The sequence below is a fragment of the Fringilla coelebs genome (genome assembly GCF_963513975.1).
Source record: "Fringilla coelebs genome assembly, chromosome: 16".
NCBI lineage: Eukaryota > Metazoa > Chordata > Aves > Passeriformes > Fringillidae > Fringilla > Fringilla coelebs.
Window position 1 is genome coordinate 6,809,126 of NC_140042.1, and position 19,356 is coordinate 6,828,481.

At 38.5% G+C, this 19,356-nt stretch overlaps 2 protein-coding genes across 2 annotated transcripts; both read left to right on the top strand.

Annotated features, from left to right (window-relative positions):
- Window positions 1-4,192: 4,192 nt before the first annotated feature.
- On the top strand, window positions 4,193-6,809 carry LOC311160062 (parvalbumin, thymic; the record flags this gene model as incomplete). Its single annotated transcript, XM_084216525.1, has 4 exons — window positions 4,193-4,253; window positions 5,033-5,165; window positions 5,382-5,491; window positions 6,784-6,809. 4 exons carry the CDS (start codon window positions 4,193-4,195, stop codon window positions 6,807-6,809), a joined length of 330 nt encoding a protein of 109 aa, XP_084072651.1.
- A 6,360-nt stretch (window positions 6,810-13,169) lies between these two features.
- Window positions 13,170-15,304, top strand: LOC311160102 (parvalbumin beta-like; the record flags this gene model as incomplete). Its single annotated transcript, XM_084216584.1, has 4 exons — window positions 13,170-13,230; window positions 13,842-13,974; window positions 14,695-14,804; window positions 15,279-15,304. 4 exons carry the CDS (start codon window positions 13,170-13,172, stop codon window positions 15,302-15,304), a joined length of 330 nt encoding a protein of 109 aa, XP_084072710.1.
- Between the last annotated feature and the right edge of the window lie 4,052 nt (window positions 15,305-19,356).

A 19,356-nucleotide genomic window follows, 5' to 3' on the forward strand; every position in this document is an offset into this window, starting at 1 on the left:
TAGGGCTTGAAAAGAAAATGGTTGTTGGAGGCTGGTTGTAAATTGTTACATGATCCCTGTGCATTTCATCAGTGCACATGTTCTGTATCTCTAGTGCCTCCAATCTTACTGCAAAAGTGACTCCAAAATTTGCTGGAGTCTGAATACAGCTGAACAGACCAGAGCCATAAATCATTTGACTACATGCTTTACCCTTAAAATTGCAGGGCACAAAAGAAATTACCTTGTCAAAGCCTCTTAGAAAACAAAGCACACTTTTAAAGACTGCATCCTTATGTGCTTCACATAAAGTTCAAACTAATGGCAACAGCCCACAGGCATTAAGAGAAATAACAGCAATCAATGCTATTTTTAAAGGGAAGAGTGGGGGCGAGGGGTTAACATATGTGGAATTAGCTCTGGGCAAAATGAGAAGCCATTGCATCTAAAATCAAATGCATTCTCTGAAATAGACACCAGGGACCAAATTCCCATGCAGACTCCTGCAGTCCAAGAGTTTCAGCAGAATTTGGCCTTCCTCTTAACTTAGCTTCATTAGGTCATTTCATGCCATCAGTTTTTATGTTGGACACCCTACGTACTGCACATCAGTTGTTGGCACTATGTAAACAATTTTCCAAATTGGAGGGGGAGGAAAGGCTGCTGTGTGTAAAAGGGAGAGGAATTTTTTCCCATTTAGAATAAAAGTAATTTCTCAGAAGAGTTTGAGGGGGAAAGCGGTATTTGTACCCCTCCTACCAGATGTCACCAGTGACAACAAGAGCAAGTATTAAATATCTCTCCACCAAATTCTTCTTGAAATTTTTCAGCGCCAGCTGGTCAAGAACCCATTCAGAAAACAGGGAAAGCTGAAATCTTCCAACGCCATCCTTAACCAACAAAAGAATTATCTTCTCTGCAAAAGAATTATCTGTGTCTGAAACTGTTTTGTGGAGGACAGACTTGCAGAATTTTTAATAAGAAATAAAGGTTGTAGCAGTAATTTTTCTTGTATTTGTATACTGCAAATGAAATAGCACCTCCTCCACAGAGAGAATCTTTTGCAGTGGTCTTTTGTTGCCTTTTGATCAGCTGCTGTCAGTGCTGGATGCACTAAGGTTTAGTAGGTGCCCTCCATTTGTCACTTTTTTGTCTGGCACTCTGATTTATTAGTGACTGGCTTCAGTGACTGGTTAGGTCTGTCTTCCATCTTAGAGGGAAATGCTTTGGAAAAAAGATGCCTTGATGCTCCCTCTGACATTAAGACAGTCTCTGCACCGTCACCTCTTACTGTGCCACCACCTCAAGCTGTGATGCCAATTGCACTGTCATCCCTTGCCATCCCTTAATCCTGGCCATAATGACACCTTGTGCTGTCATCCATATGACTTGTCTTTCACTGTTCTGCTACCTCAAGGCACAAGTGAGATCCAAGCTGACAGGCTCCTCACCCAGCTAGGCTACAACATTCATGGAAGAAAATTGAGAAGATCAAATAATATCCATGAAAAAAGTAACTAGCACAAAGGAACACTGGGAAACAGCACTGGCCAAACAATTCTAGAAAATAATCACTTCTCTGAAAGGGATTGAAGACAGGCTGAAAACTGAAAAGACACTTCAGATATTGTTATAGAGATGATGTTGCTATTGAAATTTTCCTCTCTATTCTGAAAGCAAAGATCTTTCATGTAGGGCTCAGGGACTTTTGTCTCAGAGACAGCTGGGCAGATCACAACCCCTCTGCTTCATACATACCCGACTAAACAGGTTGTCAGAATCTTGCAGAATTGTAAGATTTTCTCTGGAAAATGAGCAGATGAAATACCCTCCCCCAACCAACTGTTCTGATGGATTGACATAATATTATTTTACCTCCTATAGCAACAAATTCACTGTGTGGTGGGGTTTTTTTCAAACAACAACAGATCAGATATTCTGGAGATAACATGGCTATTATTTCCCCTGATTGGTTTGCTATGCAAACAATACCTGAACAGTTAAAAGGATACTTTAATTTTTTCTTTTTGTTTTGTGCTCCAGCGATGAAGCTCTATCACTCAGAGCGTCTACAGGTAAGAGAACAAGTTATCACTTTTAAACAGTCATTAAAGACACCTCTTCAGAAGTTATTATGCTTCATTTCATCTGACTCAGATCAAGCATATCAGATAGTGGGGGCCTTTGTCCTGCCCTACATCACATGAAGAAGCTGGTGTTTTCTGCTTAAATCAGAGGAAATTTGACATGACTCTGTTCTTTTTGCCTATCTGGCCACTTATCTTGTTTCGTTTGCAAATATCATATGTATTCTCTTGAGACAAAAATAGTGCAAGATGATTAGTTAGGCAAGTTCATTTGACACCATTCCCCCTTCGTGACGCTGAAATCTAAAATCTGTATATGGTATACAACTTAAAGTATATATATATGCAAGCTCAGCTCTGCTGGAGACACACTGCAAGTACCTTCCTCCCAACCTGACTGCTTCCTTACCCAGTCAAGAAGACCACAAAGGTAAGCTGATTAGATCTTCTGCTTTCAAAGAAACACAAAAGCAAAATTAAAGTATCTATTCTTATCTCAGCTTCCAGTATGTTGTATCTTTACAAGCTAACATAGAATAGAATCAGCATTTGGGTCAGAGGATGGAACAAGACAGGAACGATGTCCCTTGTAAAAAATGCTGTGATTTTTAGGTTTTCCTTCAAATTGCCCCCTTTTTAATCCTGTCAGCAGTGAGAATTAGGTGAATGGATGAGCTCAGAGTTATATTGCTTAATGCTGAGAGGGGGAAGTATTTTGCAGAAGAACCCATGGGACAAAATAATTCAGTAGTAAAATAAAAGTAACCCAGCTGCCTGAGCTGGGGAAGGATCCTTTGCCATCAGTGGGAACGTGTGCCATCATTTTCTTAAACATTTCAGAGATATTCAGAAAGGAATTAAAATGACTGACAATTTCTTCTGCTGCAAACCAACAGGTACAGAGGCCATTTCATATTTTAGAGGAAGTTTAAACCTGTGTCTAGATCTCAAACCAGCACAGACTATATATGGGTACCACTAGTTGATTCCTTCGCAGTCCGTGCTTAGACAGGAAGAATGATGTTGCTGAAGATCAGTTAGGGATTAATGAAAATATATTTCTATTCTCTTCTGGCTTTCAAGAATAACTTTTCTATGCCTTAGTCCTCTTCTTTCACTAACATGAATTAAGAGTAATGTGGCAAGTTTTAAACTGTAACCTGTCTGCACTGGTGTGTGCAGTTTACCAAACTGTAACTGCATCAATGCACTAAAAATTGATTGGAAATTCAGGCATTATAGCATTTTGTTAAGTGATACACATTGCACTGGCAAACTATTGCAGCTGTTGGTGGCTGAATGGGGCAGAGTATTTTTCTCAAATGAAATGCTGCTGTGTCAGAAGAAAACACCTCCTCCACTCTACTAAGAATGAATATTAAGTCATGATACTTCTGTTCTAAAGACAGCAATCTACTGAAATGCCAAAATCTGGGCAAAAATATGGTTTATTATAACCTATATAGAATGAAAAAAAAAAAAGAACCTCAGAAAATACTGACAAAAACTTTTTTACAAAGCTCTCATGAAAAGTAGTTTTTTAGTGATGCAGCAGCCCATCAAGACACATTTATCATTGAAACTAAACAGGAGAGGAACTTACCCTCCAGATTTACATGAGTAAAATTACTATTACTAATTCTACACTAATATTTTCATTCTTTGTGAAGGTCACTACATCTATTGATAATAACACCAGATTTTTCCAATTACACTTACACTCCAGATACAGTTCTAGGGGACATCCTAGCCTTATCTCTTATGTGTGCTGTAAATACACTCTGGGTTTTACTGAGTAATAATCCACCTCCAGGAAAACCCACACAGAAGTCATGAAGTTGTGTGGTGCTGGACACCTTGGATGTGCTCTCCCAGTGCAGCAGAGGCAGCAGATTCTCCCAAAGCCCCACGCTCCCGCGTGCAGAATTCCTCCCTCATTCCCAGCTTTCAGTGGAAGCACCTGCTCCAGACATCTGTTACAGCGTGCTCCACTTGCCATCAGATGAATAATGTCTCCCCTTATCACACACTGTCACTGCAGCAACTTCAAATAGAGCCACAAAAGTAGGAGAGAAGTCATTTTAATGACTAAGTAGCTCACATTTAATTTATTTTACAGTTCAGCAATGGCCATCACTGACATCCTCTCTGCTAAAGATATTGAATCTGCTCTCTCCAGCTGCCAGGGTAAGGAATGGTCGCTCTGCAGACAGAAGATGCATATCATTTTTATGTCTTAAGATGACATGCCTATCATTTTCCCCTCAGATTCCTTCCCTGTGAGATCTCTTTCTAAGCTACATTACAGTATAGTCCCTTAAATTCAAAAGGTCTCACCAGTGGTGAACAGCAATTAAAGGGCCACCATTTCAGTTAGGGCTGGCTTAACACTAAGCTGTCAGTGTCTAAACCTGTTAAAGACTTAAATTTAAAGTTGGCTTTGTCCTTCAAAATTTCAGAAAAAGCCTCAGCTTGGAGAATGAGAGTGTCATTTGTGAAGCAATTATGAGTCTCAATTGTCTTAAGAACTGCTCAGTAAGATCAAGCCAATTTTCCCAGTACTCAAAGATCTGGTTTGTCTGTGAATTACTTACTCTTCTATTAAATTCTTCACCTAAGTAAGGACTCTGTGAAAATTAATGAAGAATTACAGGAGTTGTTTGTAAGTCACAGCAGCACCTTCTCAATATTTATTATTAATTGCATGTGACACATTGCATAATCCTGATTTAGCGGAATGTGCATTGTAGCAGAAAACTTCAAACTGGCTGAAGGGAAACATGACCACAGGCACAGAGTGATTAAAAAGGGAAATTATTATCCACTGTAGCTGCTCTTTTGCTACACCAGGGAACAAGAGAAAGAGAGCAGGCTGATGCTTAAGAAAAGACATACATATTCACAAGGAATACACACTGTAGTAGCGACTTCAAAGGAGAATATTTAACAACTTCTGTTTCTTCCAGCTGATGATTCCTTCAACTACAAGTCTTTCTTCTCCATGGTTGGTTTATCCAGCAAAACTCCTGATCAGATAAAGTTAGTTTTTGCCATCCTTGATCAAGACAAGAGTGGTTTCATTGAAGAAGAAGAGCTGCAGTAAGTACTGTTCAGCTGCTCTATTTCTTTAAACAACAAAAACCTTACAACTTGCTTGGTGTCCTTGAAGAAACCCTCGATGTTATTTTAAAAATAAAACACAAATCCTTGTCTTTCCTTGAATCTGTGTGGCTTCCCTCAGATAATAAGAGCAGACTTTACCTTATGGGACATTTCAGAGAGCAAACTCAAGCACAGCACCCTGTTATATTTCAGGCTGTTCCTGAAGAATTTCTCTTCAAACGCCAGAGCCCTCACCTCGGCAGAGACCAAGGCTTTTCTGGCTGCAGGAGACACTGATGGTGATGGCAAAATTGGAGTGGAAGGTAAGACTTTGGAAAATTCATAAACTTTGTGGTTTAAAATGCACACACTTCAGGCTGCATTTAAACTGGGGCATGAAGAATACATGCAAGTACTTTGGCCTGATACTTTCTGCCACAATTTTTGTCTGAGCAAATACTCCTTTATTTTCATAGCTTTATTCCCATTTGATCTCTGTTGCAGCAACAGAATATTTAGACCCAGTGTAGAGTCTGGTCTTCCAATCAATGATAACAGCTTTGGGGTTAATCCTGAAGTGTTTCTGATCCATAGACTCAATGTGCCAGATTCTTAAAAGATTCAGAACACCTGAAAGTCTCAGAATTTCTTTTACAGCAGTGGATGTTCTGCACTTCTGGCCATACAACATTTCCATTTTTAAACACATCTCTGCCTAAAGAAACTTATTTCTTCATCTCCTACTATCAAACATTGGCCACTATTACTGGGTGCTTAATTCACTGATGTAAAATATGACTGGTATTATTTCTCAAGGCTGCAACTGCAGCAGTGCAGCACAGGATTTTGTGCTGGAAAATTATCTGATAAGTGCACATTTCACTGGGCAGTCCTTTGAGAAACTCAATCAAATTCTTGAAGAAAACCTCACAGGGATGATGTGAACTAGTCAGGATATTTCTTCTAGAAACTGCAGCACAGAAAAATAGGACATTATGCATCATGTATTAGAGATGAAGTCACTGAAAACAGGGCTGTCTCAGCTGAACTAGGACAGGTGGCAATAACTCCAACAGACACACGTGCTAATCTTAGCCAGATTTGGGAGGAGAGAGAGATACACTGTTGGAGGAATTTGCTTTAGCAGCAGCTTTAGCAGCTTCTGTTTATGAGCCCCAAATAGGGCATTGTATTTTGCAGATCTTGGCCCTTAACCATCGAATCTCCCATTCTGGAATTACTTCACTAGAGATATTTTTTTATTTGGAATAACAAAACAAAAAAACTCCTCTCACTGAGAGTTACAAGCTCCTTTTCCTTGGCTATTAGCAGAGTTTGTAATGGGATAAAGATAGTTTACCTTTAAGTCAGGATTTCCCACAAATACGAATTTACAGACACACTCCTCCTCTCTGCACTTACTCTTTTTAAGGAGTGAAAAATCTGTTACGCCCCCAGAATCTCAGTTTAGCAGTAGCTTGTGCAGTGTTATAATAACTTTGGGAGCCCTCCATGCCTAGAAGTTTTAGTCATTTTTATCTATCTTTTTAAAGATGTCAAAAAACTACTTTCAATGAGTTTTATTCCCTGCTTTTTTCACTTTCTTTCTTGACAGAATTCCAGTCTCTGGTGAAGGCATAAACAGCATTAGACCAAAGGCAACCTTGGACTGACTCTGCCAATTACCTCGTCCAGCAAGCACTTCGCACTCAGCATGTGTTTGTACATTTTTATATTGTTTCAGGCATTAACAGTTCCCCACACATGAAGTTCACACACCTGATTGCTGAGAAACCTTGCAATGTTTTGATCATATGGCATTGTTACATTTCCATTGTAAAGAAGGCACTTTGTGATATTCCACCATTGATAATGTTGATATTGTGGCTGGGAGAGGGGAGAAGACAATTTAAAAATCAACTAAACCAAAAGACCCTTGGGAGAAAAAGCTGCTTTTAAAAATTTTGTTTAGGTTCTCCATCCTCATACGTGAGCATGCTGACTCACCAGACACAGTTCTGATGATCTTAAACCATACCATATCTTCTCAGGCTTAATTGTACTGATTTAATTGAGGTTTATTTCTGATTAATTCTCTGATACTTGAGGAAAAACAATGCTGAAAAGATAGCTAAAATTAATTCATATTAAGTCCCAACCCTGAGAATATGAGAAAAAAATTAAGACATTCAAGAGACGTTCACACCTAGCTCAAAGCACAGAATAAATTTGTGGGTAATTTTTCAAAATAAAGTAGTAGACCACAGAGTAATCGTATCGCCAGAAAGTGTTTATGGCTTAAAATGTGACTCTCCCTTAAGAAGATTTATCTTTCATGAAATCTAAGGCAGCTGTGAGATAGAGGAGAAGGGTCTAATCCTACTCTGACACTGTCACAAGTCATGGTCCCCTGACAACCTGGGCCACAGGCCTGGAGGTTTTTCCATGAATCATGAGCCTGTCGCTTATTGTCTCTTAACATTTACAAAACATTAATATTTGTCTCATCCGTGAATTTCTGTGTTTTCTACACATGAAACTACAGCCAATCTTGCAGTTTGATTACCTTAAACCTCTTACATTATTAAATAATGACCTTTACTCAAGTCTTTCATTTATTATATGAATTATTATCTATATGTTCCATAATATCAGCAGTTTTCTTCAGTCTGAAAACTAAGAACTAGTCTTCCCTTTGAGAAGTGTCTTACAAGATTTAGAGTTGGTTATAGCATTGTCTTCATTAATGGACAAAGTAAAAAATATTCATGGCTAAATGCAGATGTCAGCAGGCTGAGTAGATCTTGTGCATGTCTGGCTGAGTGTGTCAGAAATTTCCCCACCCTGATTTTGTGTTTCCTTCCCCACATCCCATGCTGTGGCTCCAGCTCACAAGCAGACTGTAGTTTTATTACCCTCCACTAAAACTGAATGATAATTATGATTTGGCAGCTGTTTTGAAGACGAGAAGAAACAAAGCCTTTGGAACTTTAATGTAACAGCCAGTGTTGGCATTTCCATGAATTGCAAGATGATTATGTGAGGCAAGCACAGCTCCCTCATTCCCAGGCATGTAAGAGAGCTGGTCGACCGATTTAAGATGGCTAATGCAAAAGAGGAATTCTAGCAATCAGACTCACTGAAGCCTTGGCAGAATTGTAATGAATATAAATCCTAATTCTATCCCCACTGCCTTTGATGTTAAATCTGGGCTTAAATTATAGCTGCTGTTAATTGCAGCACTGAAATATTTTGCATAATGATGAGACTCTGGCTCCTTTTACCTTAATTATTTCCCTGTCGAAGAAAAAACCTGGGGCAACCTAGATCTGCAGCAATACCCAGATGTAATATATACATTAGCTCTTCACACTGCTGATCACTAAACTATCCTTCACTGGCTCACGAGCACATAGCACATACAGTACCAGAAGTGACAGACCTGACACTGCATTCCTTGCACCTCTGAGACTCTCATGTGGAATGCAAGAAATGCAAGACTGCACAGTGGCCCATTCTGTATTTCAGAGATGCTGAACAACTGCACATCACTGCCTTGTGCTGCCACAGGGGAATGAAGCACTCCCAAGAATCAGCAAATCCTTTTGTGTGCTGCAACTTCACCTATGCTGACAAGAAAACCTGTTCTTCTTAAATAGTGGCAAGAAGATGTGTTTTAAATCTTATTAAAATTATCCAGCCATTTCATTTGAAGGAATTATAATAAAAATCCAAGAAGTCCCCAATTTTAAAAAAAGCCCATAAGCTTCAGCAAAAATACCACCTACTCTCTGTTAAGGTTTCTGTTGGCATTAGGATCCACATTTTAGATCCACATTTTAACCAAATTAGAAAAGAGCACTTTTCAACTAAAGGAAACAAATTCAAAAAATGTGACGTTTTCTGGCAAGGTTCATTTTAATTAACTTAAGTCAGTGGCAGCTTTCAGGTTTTTATGGATCATGGAGTGTTCTCAGAATTTGACAATGCAATCATGCTAGAGAAAGCTTCAATTGTAGGATGTCTATGTGAATGCCAACTGAAGTACCAAAGAGACACATGGTTGGTACCACAATGTTACCATAATTAAGGTACAGAACCAGTGAGTAATTCCTGATGGAAAGGTTCTCTGGAGGTCTCTGGTCCAATCACTCCCTCAGAAGGGAGGGATGGAAGGACTAAAATGAGTTTGAGTATCGTCAGGGATAGAGATTCTATAACCTCCCAGAGCAATCTGATAAGTAAGGATTAAATCCTCGGTATCAAGCTGCTATGAATTAATTAAACAAATAAAACACTGCTGAGTACACAGTTAAAAACTAAAATTCTGTTCGAAATTGTTTATGCTATGTCAAATCAGAAAGAATCTAACAACTCCTAGTATTTTCATATTGATCAGCTGCTCTCAGGTTCAGAGTAAGACCATCCTACTCACTATAACACTCAGTATAAAACTGCTTCATAGTTCCCAGCATAAAGGAGAAGTGGTTTGTGTGTTTTACCTTCATTTAAAACAACTAAAGAGCAACCCAAATTGTGAGTGGTAGATCTGAGCTCCACTAGGACTGTGAGTTCTCAGACACTTCGGTGCCTTGATCACCCTGTGGGAGCAGTTTATTCTCTAATCCTCCCTATACTTCTTATGAAATAAAGATGTGCTATGATCCCTTTAAGCAGGAGCAAAAGGCAAAGAAATCTACAGTCCTACACAAGCTCCTGGAAAAGGATAGAGAGGGCCAGGGCCACAATCCCAAATCCACCCTAGTGCTCTAGCCACTGAATTCACCATCTCTCTTAAACCAAAATGTTGGGTTGCCCTGAAAGAGGAGCAGAACCATGCATGAGATTAAACCTCCTGGTATTTAGTGGAAGCTGGCTGCCCCCTAACTTCATGTTCCTTTGGAAATCCCAATCCAAAAGCCATTTGTAAACTTGAGATTCAATTTCAGCTCTCCAACTGCTTGAAATCTCAGTCATCTTCTAACAAGTAGAAAGCACAGAAAGGGCATGGGGATGTCAGAACATTCATTGCACACATAGACTGGTACAGTTTCTTCTTTGAGTTAGCAGCCAGCCCATGTGGAAAATCTTTGATGCAGCATCATCAGAGGTGCCTGGAACTCTTCACACAAACACTGTGGGCAGAGGGGGCCAAGGCCAGATTAATTTCCTGGAATGAGTTACTGAAATAGACACATCTTGATTAAATCCCCGAACAGACATGTACCTAACATTTCCATGCTCAATTTTTCACATATTTTTAAAGATTTTAATAAGAGGATACTGGAGAACATGAACTAAAGTGTTCACATTTTATGAAACCTAATTTCCACATTAGTTTTGATCATAAGCACAGAAAGATACCATTACATTGATCTGGACTTTCTGGTACACTTTCTGCAGCAAAGAGCTATAGAGCCCATCAGCAGCTGAGATACGGCTGCTCCAGAGCTTTTGATTCATTTGTCAACATGTCCTACACTCATGAAAACAAGAAAATCAGTTTTATATATCAAGCTTCAGAAGAGAAAAACAGATCACCGATCCAGTTACAATAGGAAAAGAAGGTACCCTTGGAAGGTAGCCTTTCCCTGCAGTTACAAATTATTGACAAATTATTATTATTATTATTATTACAAATTATATCAAAGGGGAACTTCTGTCCAAGTAGAATATGCAAATATTTGACTCAAAGGGAATCACATCAGTTCCATCACAATGACGTATTTATCAGCTGTATTTTCTAGACACTGACTTCCTGCTTTAACTCCCAGGCTTACAGAACAAATAGATTTTATATTTTCAATGATCTCCATAATGGACTGGAAAATTTAGCCAACATAAAAATAAATGTTTTTGTTAGGCAGATGAAGTAACCTGCTCTTCTAAATCATCATGAAAGGAAAGTCCTCAGGAATTATCTCAGATTATCAGTCTAGTCTGTTTATATTCCTGTTTTTTCAAGTGATTTGCTAGGCTAGACTTTTTTTCTTTTAAATACCTGTTTCTTCCTCTCTCCCTCTCTGATGAACATCCCCCTGTTATCCTGTTCTCATCCTGGTCCTCGGTTTTCCCTCACCCGTAGTTCCGCAGAGCTGTCATGGCTGGACTCGCCTGTCTTTGGTGCCACCTTCGGGCAAGTGGCGGTTTTCCACAGAAATACTCCAAACCTCTTCACTATAAATGCTTTGTAATCTCAGTGTGGTCTCCTCAAAACGTTTACTTGAATGATCAGTCATTTCCATACAATTATCAGATTTTCTCTGATCCCAGGCCATGCTCTTGATTATTTCCTAGGTACCCGACCTAAAGGCACAGCTAGATTCCCAACGGAAAAATGGAATAATTTAATTTATATTTCCACCTGTTCAGGATAAAATGCCTTTAAAAGTGACTTGTTCAGTTGATGCTATATCATCCAGAAAAGTTAGTTTTCACAATTTTCAATTTAGCACATAGCATGGGTTTAGAATTCACATAGCCAGTGTTTCTCTTAAAAATTCCTCTCTGGAAGAAATCAAGGGGAACTGAGATAGATGATGTTTTGTGTTTATTTTCATGTACCTATTTTTTGAAAGACAGCAGCTTTATATCATAGTGATTAGAGGATAGGCTTTGTTTTAAATGTTCTCATCACTCAAATGTTATTTAAAACTAAGCAATACTCCAGCCATATTTATGTGTGTGTCAGTGTGAAATGTTCTCCTAATGGCTTTTTACACCCCTGCCCTATTTCAACTATTCTCAAGGCCATTAAGTTCCAATAAATTCCATGAGATAACTGACTGGGGGTTCCTATTAATATCCAGTAAGAGAAAAACTGCAGTTTGAGCTTAGTCACTGTTTGAGACCTTACAAAAGTTTGTCTTTTCAGTGCAGCAAGGAAGAAGCAAATATGATTGATTTCACTGCTCTGTTTCTCTCCTGGACATAACTGATCCACTCTCCTGTGTCCTGCTGAGCAACTGACAACCTTCATTCTGTAAATGGACACAGTTACTAGGATGATTTTTAAATTTGCACCATGCAATTAATTACTGCTGAGCAAATGCTGTCAAGATTAGACTTTTATAGCTACCAAAGCTTATATAACAACTTATTAAAAGTAATTTGGGCTGAAGAAGTTTTGTCTTTGAGCTTGTACTTGTATTTCAGCTATATCTATTACAAATGTATCAGTATTAGTATGTTTTGAAGACTACTAGGGCAACTGCAGGAGTAGTGTTTCATGGGTAATTCATTTCAGGATTGGGCCCTTAAAGTCTACTTTGAAGATGTCAATTTCTAGCTATCATTAAACCATAAAAAAAAATATGTATTTTTTCATTTATGCATTAAAAAATTCATTTCACTAAAATATGTGCAAGCTGAGAGGATTTACTTCATATGGCACTAAACCTTACATATTGTCTAAAGCACCATGCACATTCCTTTGGGATATAAATATCAATCTGATTAGCTAGCAGGTCTTGTCAGCCACAGTAATTTATCCCCTGGGGTATCTGAGCCATCACGTGCCTCTAGGACTTCTCTAAAAGGTCAAGAGGACTTAACTAAGGTCTATATAAGTCCTTCCCTATGTCATTTGAAAAAGAATTAAGTCAAGAGGACTCTGCTGATCTCTTACCTGACAATATTTTCTGTTCTTGGCTTGAGGAACACTAAGTGGCCAGGTGAGTTCAATGTTTTCTCTGGAACTTTAGAAGACATCACAATAATTCACACAAAAAATGCATGGAAATAACCAAAGATGCCCAAATGCTGGGAAGTACTATGAATAGATTTGGATTTGTCCTCAGCTTGTACACCTGAAGATTTAACTGGAAATACCAGATGCACAATGTGTATCTGGACTAAGGATGGAACAGCTGGCTCCTGCAGGGAAGCTCGCCTGCTCTGCCCTGGGACCTGGGCTCACCTCGGGGCCACCTCCACAGCTCAGAGAGCAAGAGCAGTGGCAACTCTACCCAACAGTATTTTTCATTTTGCAGTTTTCTTGACATGGCTCTTTCCAGTATCCTGACAGAAGCTGAAATTGCTGCTGGTCTACAGAGCTGTCAAGGTAATATTTATGTTTTAAATTTAGCTTTGGAGTTTATCTATCAAATTCCTTTGTCCTTGCTACCCCAAAGTCCCAATTCCAATGGAAACAGAAAACTCTGTCTTATTAAAAACAGAAAAAGGACTCAAGGTAATGGAACAGATGCAAGTTTTAATCTTGGCCAACCAAGCTATAGGTACCTACCATCATTTGTGCACTGCAGCAATTTTAAGGATAAAAAAATCCAAAGGCTGAATCCTGAGTCAGAAATCCTGTTTTTTCAGAGAATAATAATAAAACTACTGCTGATTTCAATACAAGCCCAATATTTATCATCAAGTTCTACAAATATGTCTTTCAATGAATTATCTATTTACAAGGGTATGTTCATGCATGCCAAAGACCACGGTCATTATTTCATGACTTTCCTAGTTATCAGACATCATTGATGGAAAAATCCCATTTATCTGATATAAACTCAGGAAAATCAAAGACTGTTACTTGGTATTTTTAATTACCCTCACTGTATTGCAGAATAGTTTGCTGCTTTTTGATCAAAAAGTTAATTTTTTTTGTTCCAGATTTTTGACTACTTTTCTTCGTCTCTCCTTGTTTCCATCTGTTTATTTCAGCTGCTGATTCATTTGATTACAAAACCTTTTTTGTCAAAGTGGGTCTCAACTCCAAGTCCAAAGAGCAAGTTGCCAAAGTCTTTGGAATTCTTGACCAGGACAGGAGTGGCTTTATTGAGGAAGAGGAACTGAAGTAAGTAAATAAAAAAGTTACTGACAGGGTTGTGGTATATCACTAAAAATGAATGATAAGATCAGAAATATTCCCTTTCCTCATCCCTCTTTGGATGGAAGATAATCATGTGTTTGTGCACCTGCGTGTGAGTGCTGGTACTGGAGGAGCTGCAAGTCAAATTGGATCACAATGGGGAAACTCTCTGACAGCACTGAAAATATTTGTTTCATGTAGCAATAACTGACAGACTGTGAAGATAAAAATAGCATTTCTGCTATAGCTGCTTTTTATTATTGCAAGACTTTTTTACCAGACTGAATTCAAAGGGCCATTTTTCTCTCATCTTTCTTCTGTCACATGAATTCTACCTTCCAGATCACATTCATCAGACTTTGAAGTTAAAAGTAAGGTTAGAGAAACTCTTGCTGAGACACTGCATCTTAGGAGAAAGAAGGAAGATAACAAGGGAGGGAAGATGAATCCTGCCACTACAGAAGATTATTTAATTTTGTCTTTTTAATTCAATGAAACCAAGATGTCATCAAGATTTTTTTTTAGGCTGTGAAGAAGCATCCTCTTTCTTCCTTACCCTTACTCTCAACAAAGTTAGAGGAAGTTTTACCATTGAAATAGTTCTCAAGAACTGAATCATGCTTGAAATTTTGCAGCTATCACCAACCCAAACCCTGAACACTTTCAGTACAATGTCTCTCTCATTTGCTCTCTCACCTTTACCAGACTTTTCCTGAAGAATTTCTCAGCCAGTGCCAGAGCTTTGACTGATGCTGAGACCAAGGCATTCCTGGCAGCAGGGGACAGTGATGGAGATGGTAAAATTGGAGTGGATGGTAAGACTGCCCTTATTAAAATAATAATACCTGCCTCTGAGACCTCCTAAAGGCATCTCTAGGCACCTGCCCTGCTCCATGTACTGGATGTCATGGATCTGATGCTGAGGTGCTCAGATCTGCTGAATTATAGAGAGGATCTAACACAGAAACAGGTCTCAACTCTGCCCCTGGCTAAAGTGGTCAGTCCCTTTTCTCATCTATGGAGATTTTTTTCAGGAATGGAACCTAAATTCAGTCTATAATTTCACTGCTTTTTGCTAGTGAACTGTGATACAATGTGACACTTAAATGCAATACTTGCTTTGCCTTAAGTATCTATTGTTATAAATACACAATGTGCTGCCTTTAAGGAATGTTTATCAGAGGAAGCAGCATTAGTTTCCCATTTTAACACTAAAAATTGGGAGAGAAAATTTTGGGCTGTGTGATTACAGAGGTCCCATTTTATTACTCTTTTTTCTTCTTTTTCAGAGTTTCAAGCACTGGTCAAATCGTAGTCAGCAGTCAAGATAAACAACAAGATAGATGTGCCATAAACAATCTTTCTTATTGCAAACCTACCATTTATTTACACATTTTGTACCCTGAAATATCATGAACAACTGTTGGCAAGTGGTTTCACATTGCTGGAAACCATCTGAAGTGGTTCAAGCACTACTTAAGCCACACTGCCAGGTGTTTTAAGCAGAAGGTCTATGCCGCTGAGGGACTGAACTGGAATCCACTCTTCACATCTGAATTTAGGGCATTAAAGATATAAACATAAATATTAAGAGGAGAAATTGAAAGCATCTCTGTGGGCCATTGAATTTTCAATATTTGCATAAATAGCTAGCATATGTTGTAAAAAAAACAGAAATAATAAAATGTCCAGGTGTAAAACCTGTTTATGGTAACTGGTAGCAGTGGTATTTAATCAAGAGGTATTTTAATATTCCATATGTTTTTCTGTCATTCATTATGCAAGTGATTGTATTTCAGAGACTAAGTATATTGCAGAAGCTTGCACTAATTAAGTCATCATTTTAAGATCAACTGGATCCAGGATTAATTTAGATTTCTGAAATAGCAATACATTCAAAATTCCCCAAGGAATCCCTCACCTTCATGCCCACCTGATGGCACTATTGTTCCACTGTTGAGAAGCTAAAACAGTGTTCTGTGTGCTTGAATGAATTCCAGAACATTCCTCGTGTCCCACCTGCCACCTCTGAAAAAAGCACTTCAAAAACACCAGTCCCCAGTGCTCCATAACAGCAAATGGGGGAATGTTGCCTAAATAATCAACATTCTGCTGCTTTTCTTCTCAGCACTGAGAATAACACAATGCCCACACCTCACAGGGTTGTAAAACGCATCAATGTGTGTAAGGAAAGAATCATAAAATGAAGAGTGCCATAAAAAATTGCTAAGAAATTAATCTTTCTTTTCTTTACAGACAGATTGAAATAGCAAGACAGACATAAGGAATGGGGAGAATGCAAAATTCTGAGTAGGTTCTCACTAATTGAAGTTTATTTTGTGCACTAGGTTAGGGTTCTGGTTGAAAAGCGTGGGTGTGATGATGCCACCACAATTTTGTCATAGTATAAACACACAGAGCAATCAAACTGGGCTACAAAAATGAACTCATTGATAATAGTACCTAATGAAACACCACAGTGTATCAGGGTTTTGTATTAGATATGTGACCAAAATAAACATACAGCCAAACAGCCTTTTAAAAAATCTAGATGGCTTTAACCAACCCAAACATTATACTTCCAACACTACAGTTGCTCCTACATACTTTTGAAAAAAAATTTGGAGCTCTTGAAAAGTCATTCTTGATAATAATCTTGCAAAAACTGGTATGAGTGTCTCATACTGTATTTGTTGGAGGTATTTAAGAAGATGTTACAATACTTGCAGATCAAAAATCTTAATTTCAAAATTGCCTGCTGATGCTATTGTGGTTCGGATGCACAACATATTTTATGATGAGACATTATGGAGAAGGAAGGAAATATCAATACAATGTTGGGGAAATCATCATATTACACAAAGTTAAAGCAATCTACAAGAATTTAATGAATACTCAGTAATGTGTTCATGCTCTATACATTAGCCAAAAATATATTTCCATTAACTCTAATGAATGAATCAGGTCCTAATATTGTAGAATTTTCTATAAGAGTGAAAAAAGAATCATCCATCAAGCAAATTGACATTCATTATTTCAATGTCATCTCAGAAGAGCAATTAAAAAAGGGAATTTTGCAGAATTATAACTGCAGCCTGACTGCAGGGCTAAAAGCTCTCATTATTCTCAGAAAATGCTTTGTTTCTCAGCTGATATTATGTTTAATGTTTTCATCATGCAAAATGGGTCACCCAGACATTTTCAAGCATTGTACCAACATTCATGGCTAAATAAGAGAGAATGGCACAGACAGCTCAGATAACTTCTGAGATAGCAGGCAGCTCCTTTATTTAACCACACTTACTTCCACCCTGATTAGCCTGCTAGGCCTACAAATCTAAGACAATTTCACCACTTACCATTCCATTAAGAACAGTAAAAAATTCATGACAAGTTAAGTCTGGTATCAGCTTCAGTGATCACTCCAGAAAGTTAAGAAGAGCCTGTGACTAGAGAGGTTTTTAGACCTTTCCTTCTTCCAGCATTACCACTAAGCAGATCAGAGGAGAAAAATGTTGCTTCCTTTGCACAAGAATACACTCACTCAATTTCTTTTCCTCTCTTCCTCACATGGGCTGTCAGGTGTGAGTTTTGTTCACTGTGAAATTTCTGTTACTACTTACCATGGGATTTAAGAAAGCTCTTCAAATTGTGCCTCAGCTGGAAATAATGCTGCCTGATCACAAACATAGAGTCCCAAACGGGTCCCTTAGAGTGAACAACATTCTTCTGGAATCAGACATTTGGAGCTCTGAGACCTTAAATATTGGATTGCCGCTTGTCAATGGAATTTTGTCACATGCTTGGTGCATGTGTTTTAACAGTTTGTCTGAACCTCCTTTCTTCAGCCCACTTCTGCTAAAAAAGTGACATTTGATGACTATTTACAATTAAGTTAACTCTAATTACAGGGTAATTTTACTACAAACCTCACTAAGGGTTACACATCCTCCTATTGCTGAAATTAATGTCTGAAATCCCACTGAAATCAATGAGAACATGCAGTGAATACAGAAGAGATTGGAAGCACCTCAGTGCTATTTGGTTTATTTTACCATGGTTCCTTACACTGTGGGGCACAGTGAAATGCAGCCAATGTGCAAAGAGCCTTTGGTAACAGCAGAGTAGGATTGTATTTATTTTTTACATGGCACAATAGCAGTATCCAGATTATTTCACAGCCTCCAACATTAAGGCAGTTATTACTAAAATAGAAAGAAACCCTGAACAATGTAGATTTTTAAAGATGGCTCCATCTGACACTGTCTATAATGCTGATAGCAGACAGAAACATGGTAGACAATTGCATTTAGGGTCAGAGACAGAAAATTGCATTACTGAGTCTCAGAAGAACTTAGAAGTGCTTTTAAAGACAAACACAAATCAAATGCTGTCAGAGATCTTCCAGGACAGCTTTTTAAGTGAAAAAATATGTTTATCAGACCAGAATCAATGAATTAGTGACACTATTACTCAGCTATGTTAGTCTACTCTGCTGTCATTTTCAAACAGAAATCAAATTCACTCTCACAGACTGATAAGGACATAATCTGAACTGAGGAAAGTTCACTTGGGATTTCCCCTAACGTGAGAGAAGTACCTGTTTTCCTTTAGCTCCAGACCCACTGTGCTGCAGAGTCTATCTTGTATCTTGGGTTCTCTAGTCCAGATTTCTGCTCAGTGCTCTGGGTAATGTCCTCTGCCTGCTGCAGGGAAAGAAAGCCTTGTCACTGGGGGCCTGGCTTTCCTCCTTCATTGTAGCAAAAAAGTCAGATACTAGAGCATGTGTTCAGACTTCTCTGTTAAAAATAGCAAAATACTATGGCCAAGCAACAATTCAAATTAAATGCTGTAATTATTTCTTTATTTCTCTAGGATTAAAGCATTTGCCCTAAGAGACAACTTGAAGTGGCAGGATTTAATTCATTTTGTTGTGAAGGTCCTTTTCAATGATTATAGCTGTGAACACACTAAGATTCTCTGCTGTCACCACTGAGACATCAACACTACTATCAACCACAGAGGTTACTGAGTATCTATTTTAGTTACTTCCAAACTCATTACAAAGGCAGAATCTGTTATCCAGGATCATGATACCATTGGCCCTGACACAACCAGGGCTGAAAGATGGAGTTGTGGGGGTTTGAGAATAGCTGCTGCAGCATCTCTTTACACTATTGTAGCTGGTCTCAGGTTAACACCTCTCCTCTGATCTCACCTGAGACAACTGCTGATGTTTCTTCTGCATCTGCCACGGCTTTGGTTGATTGCCACTACTAATTAACTCTGTACTTTATGCAAACCAGAACACAAAGGGTACAAGACTAGTCCACAACCTGTCAATGCTTTACCAAAACACAGCTTTCC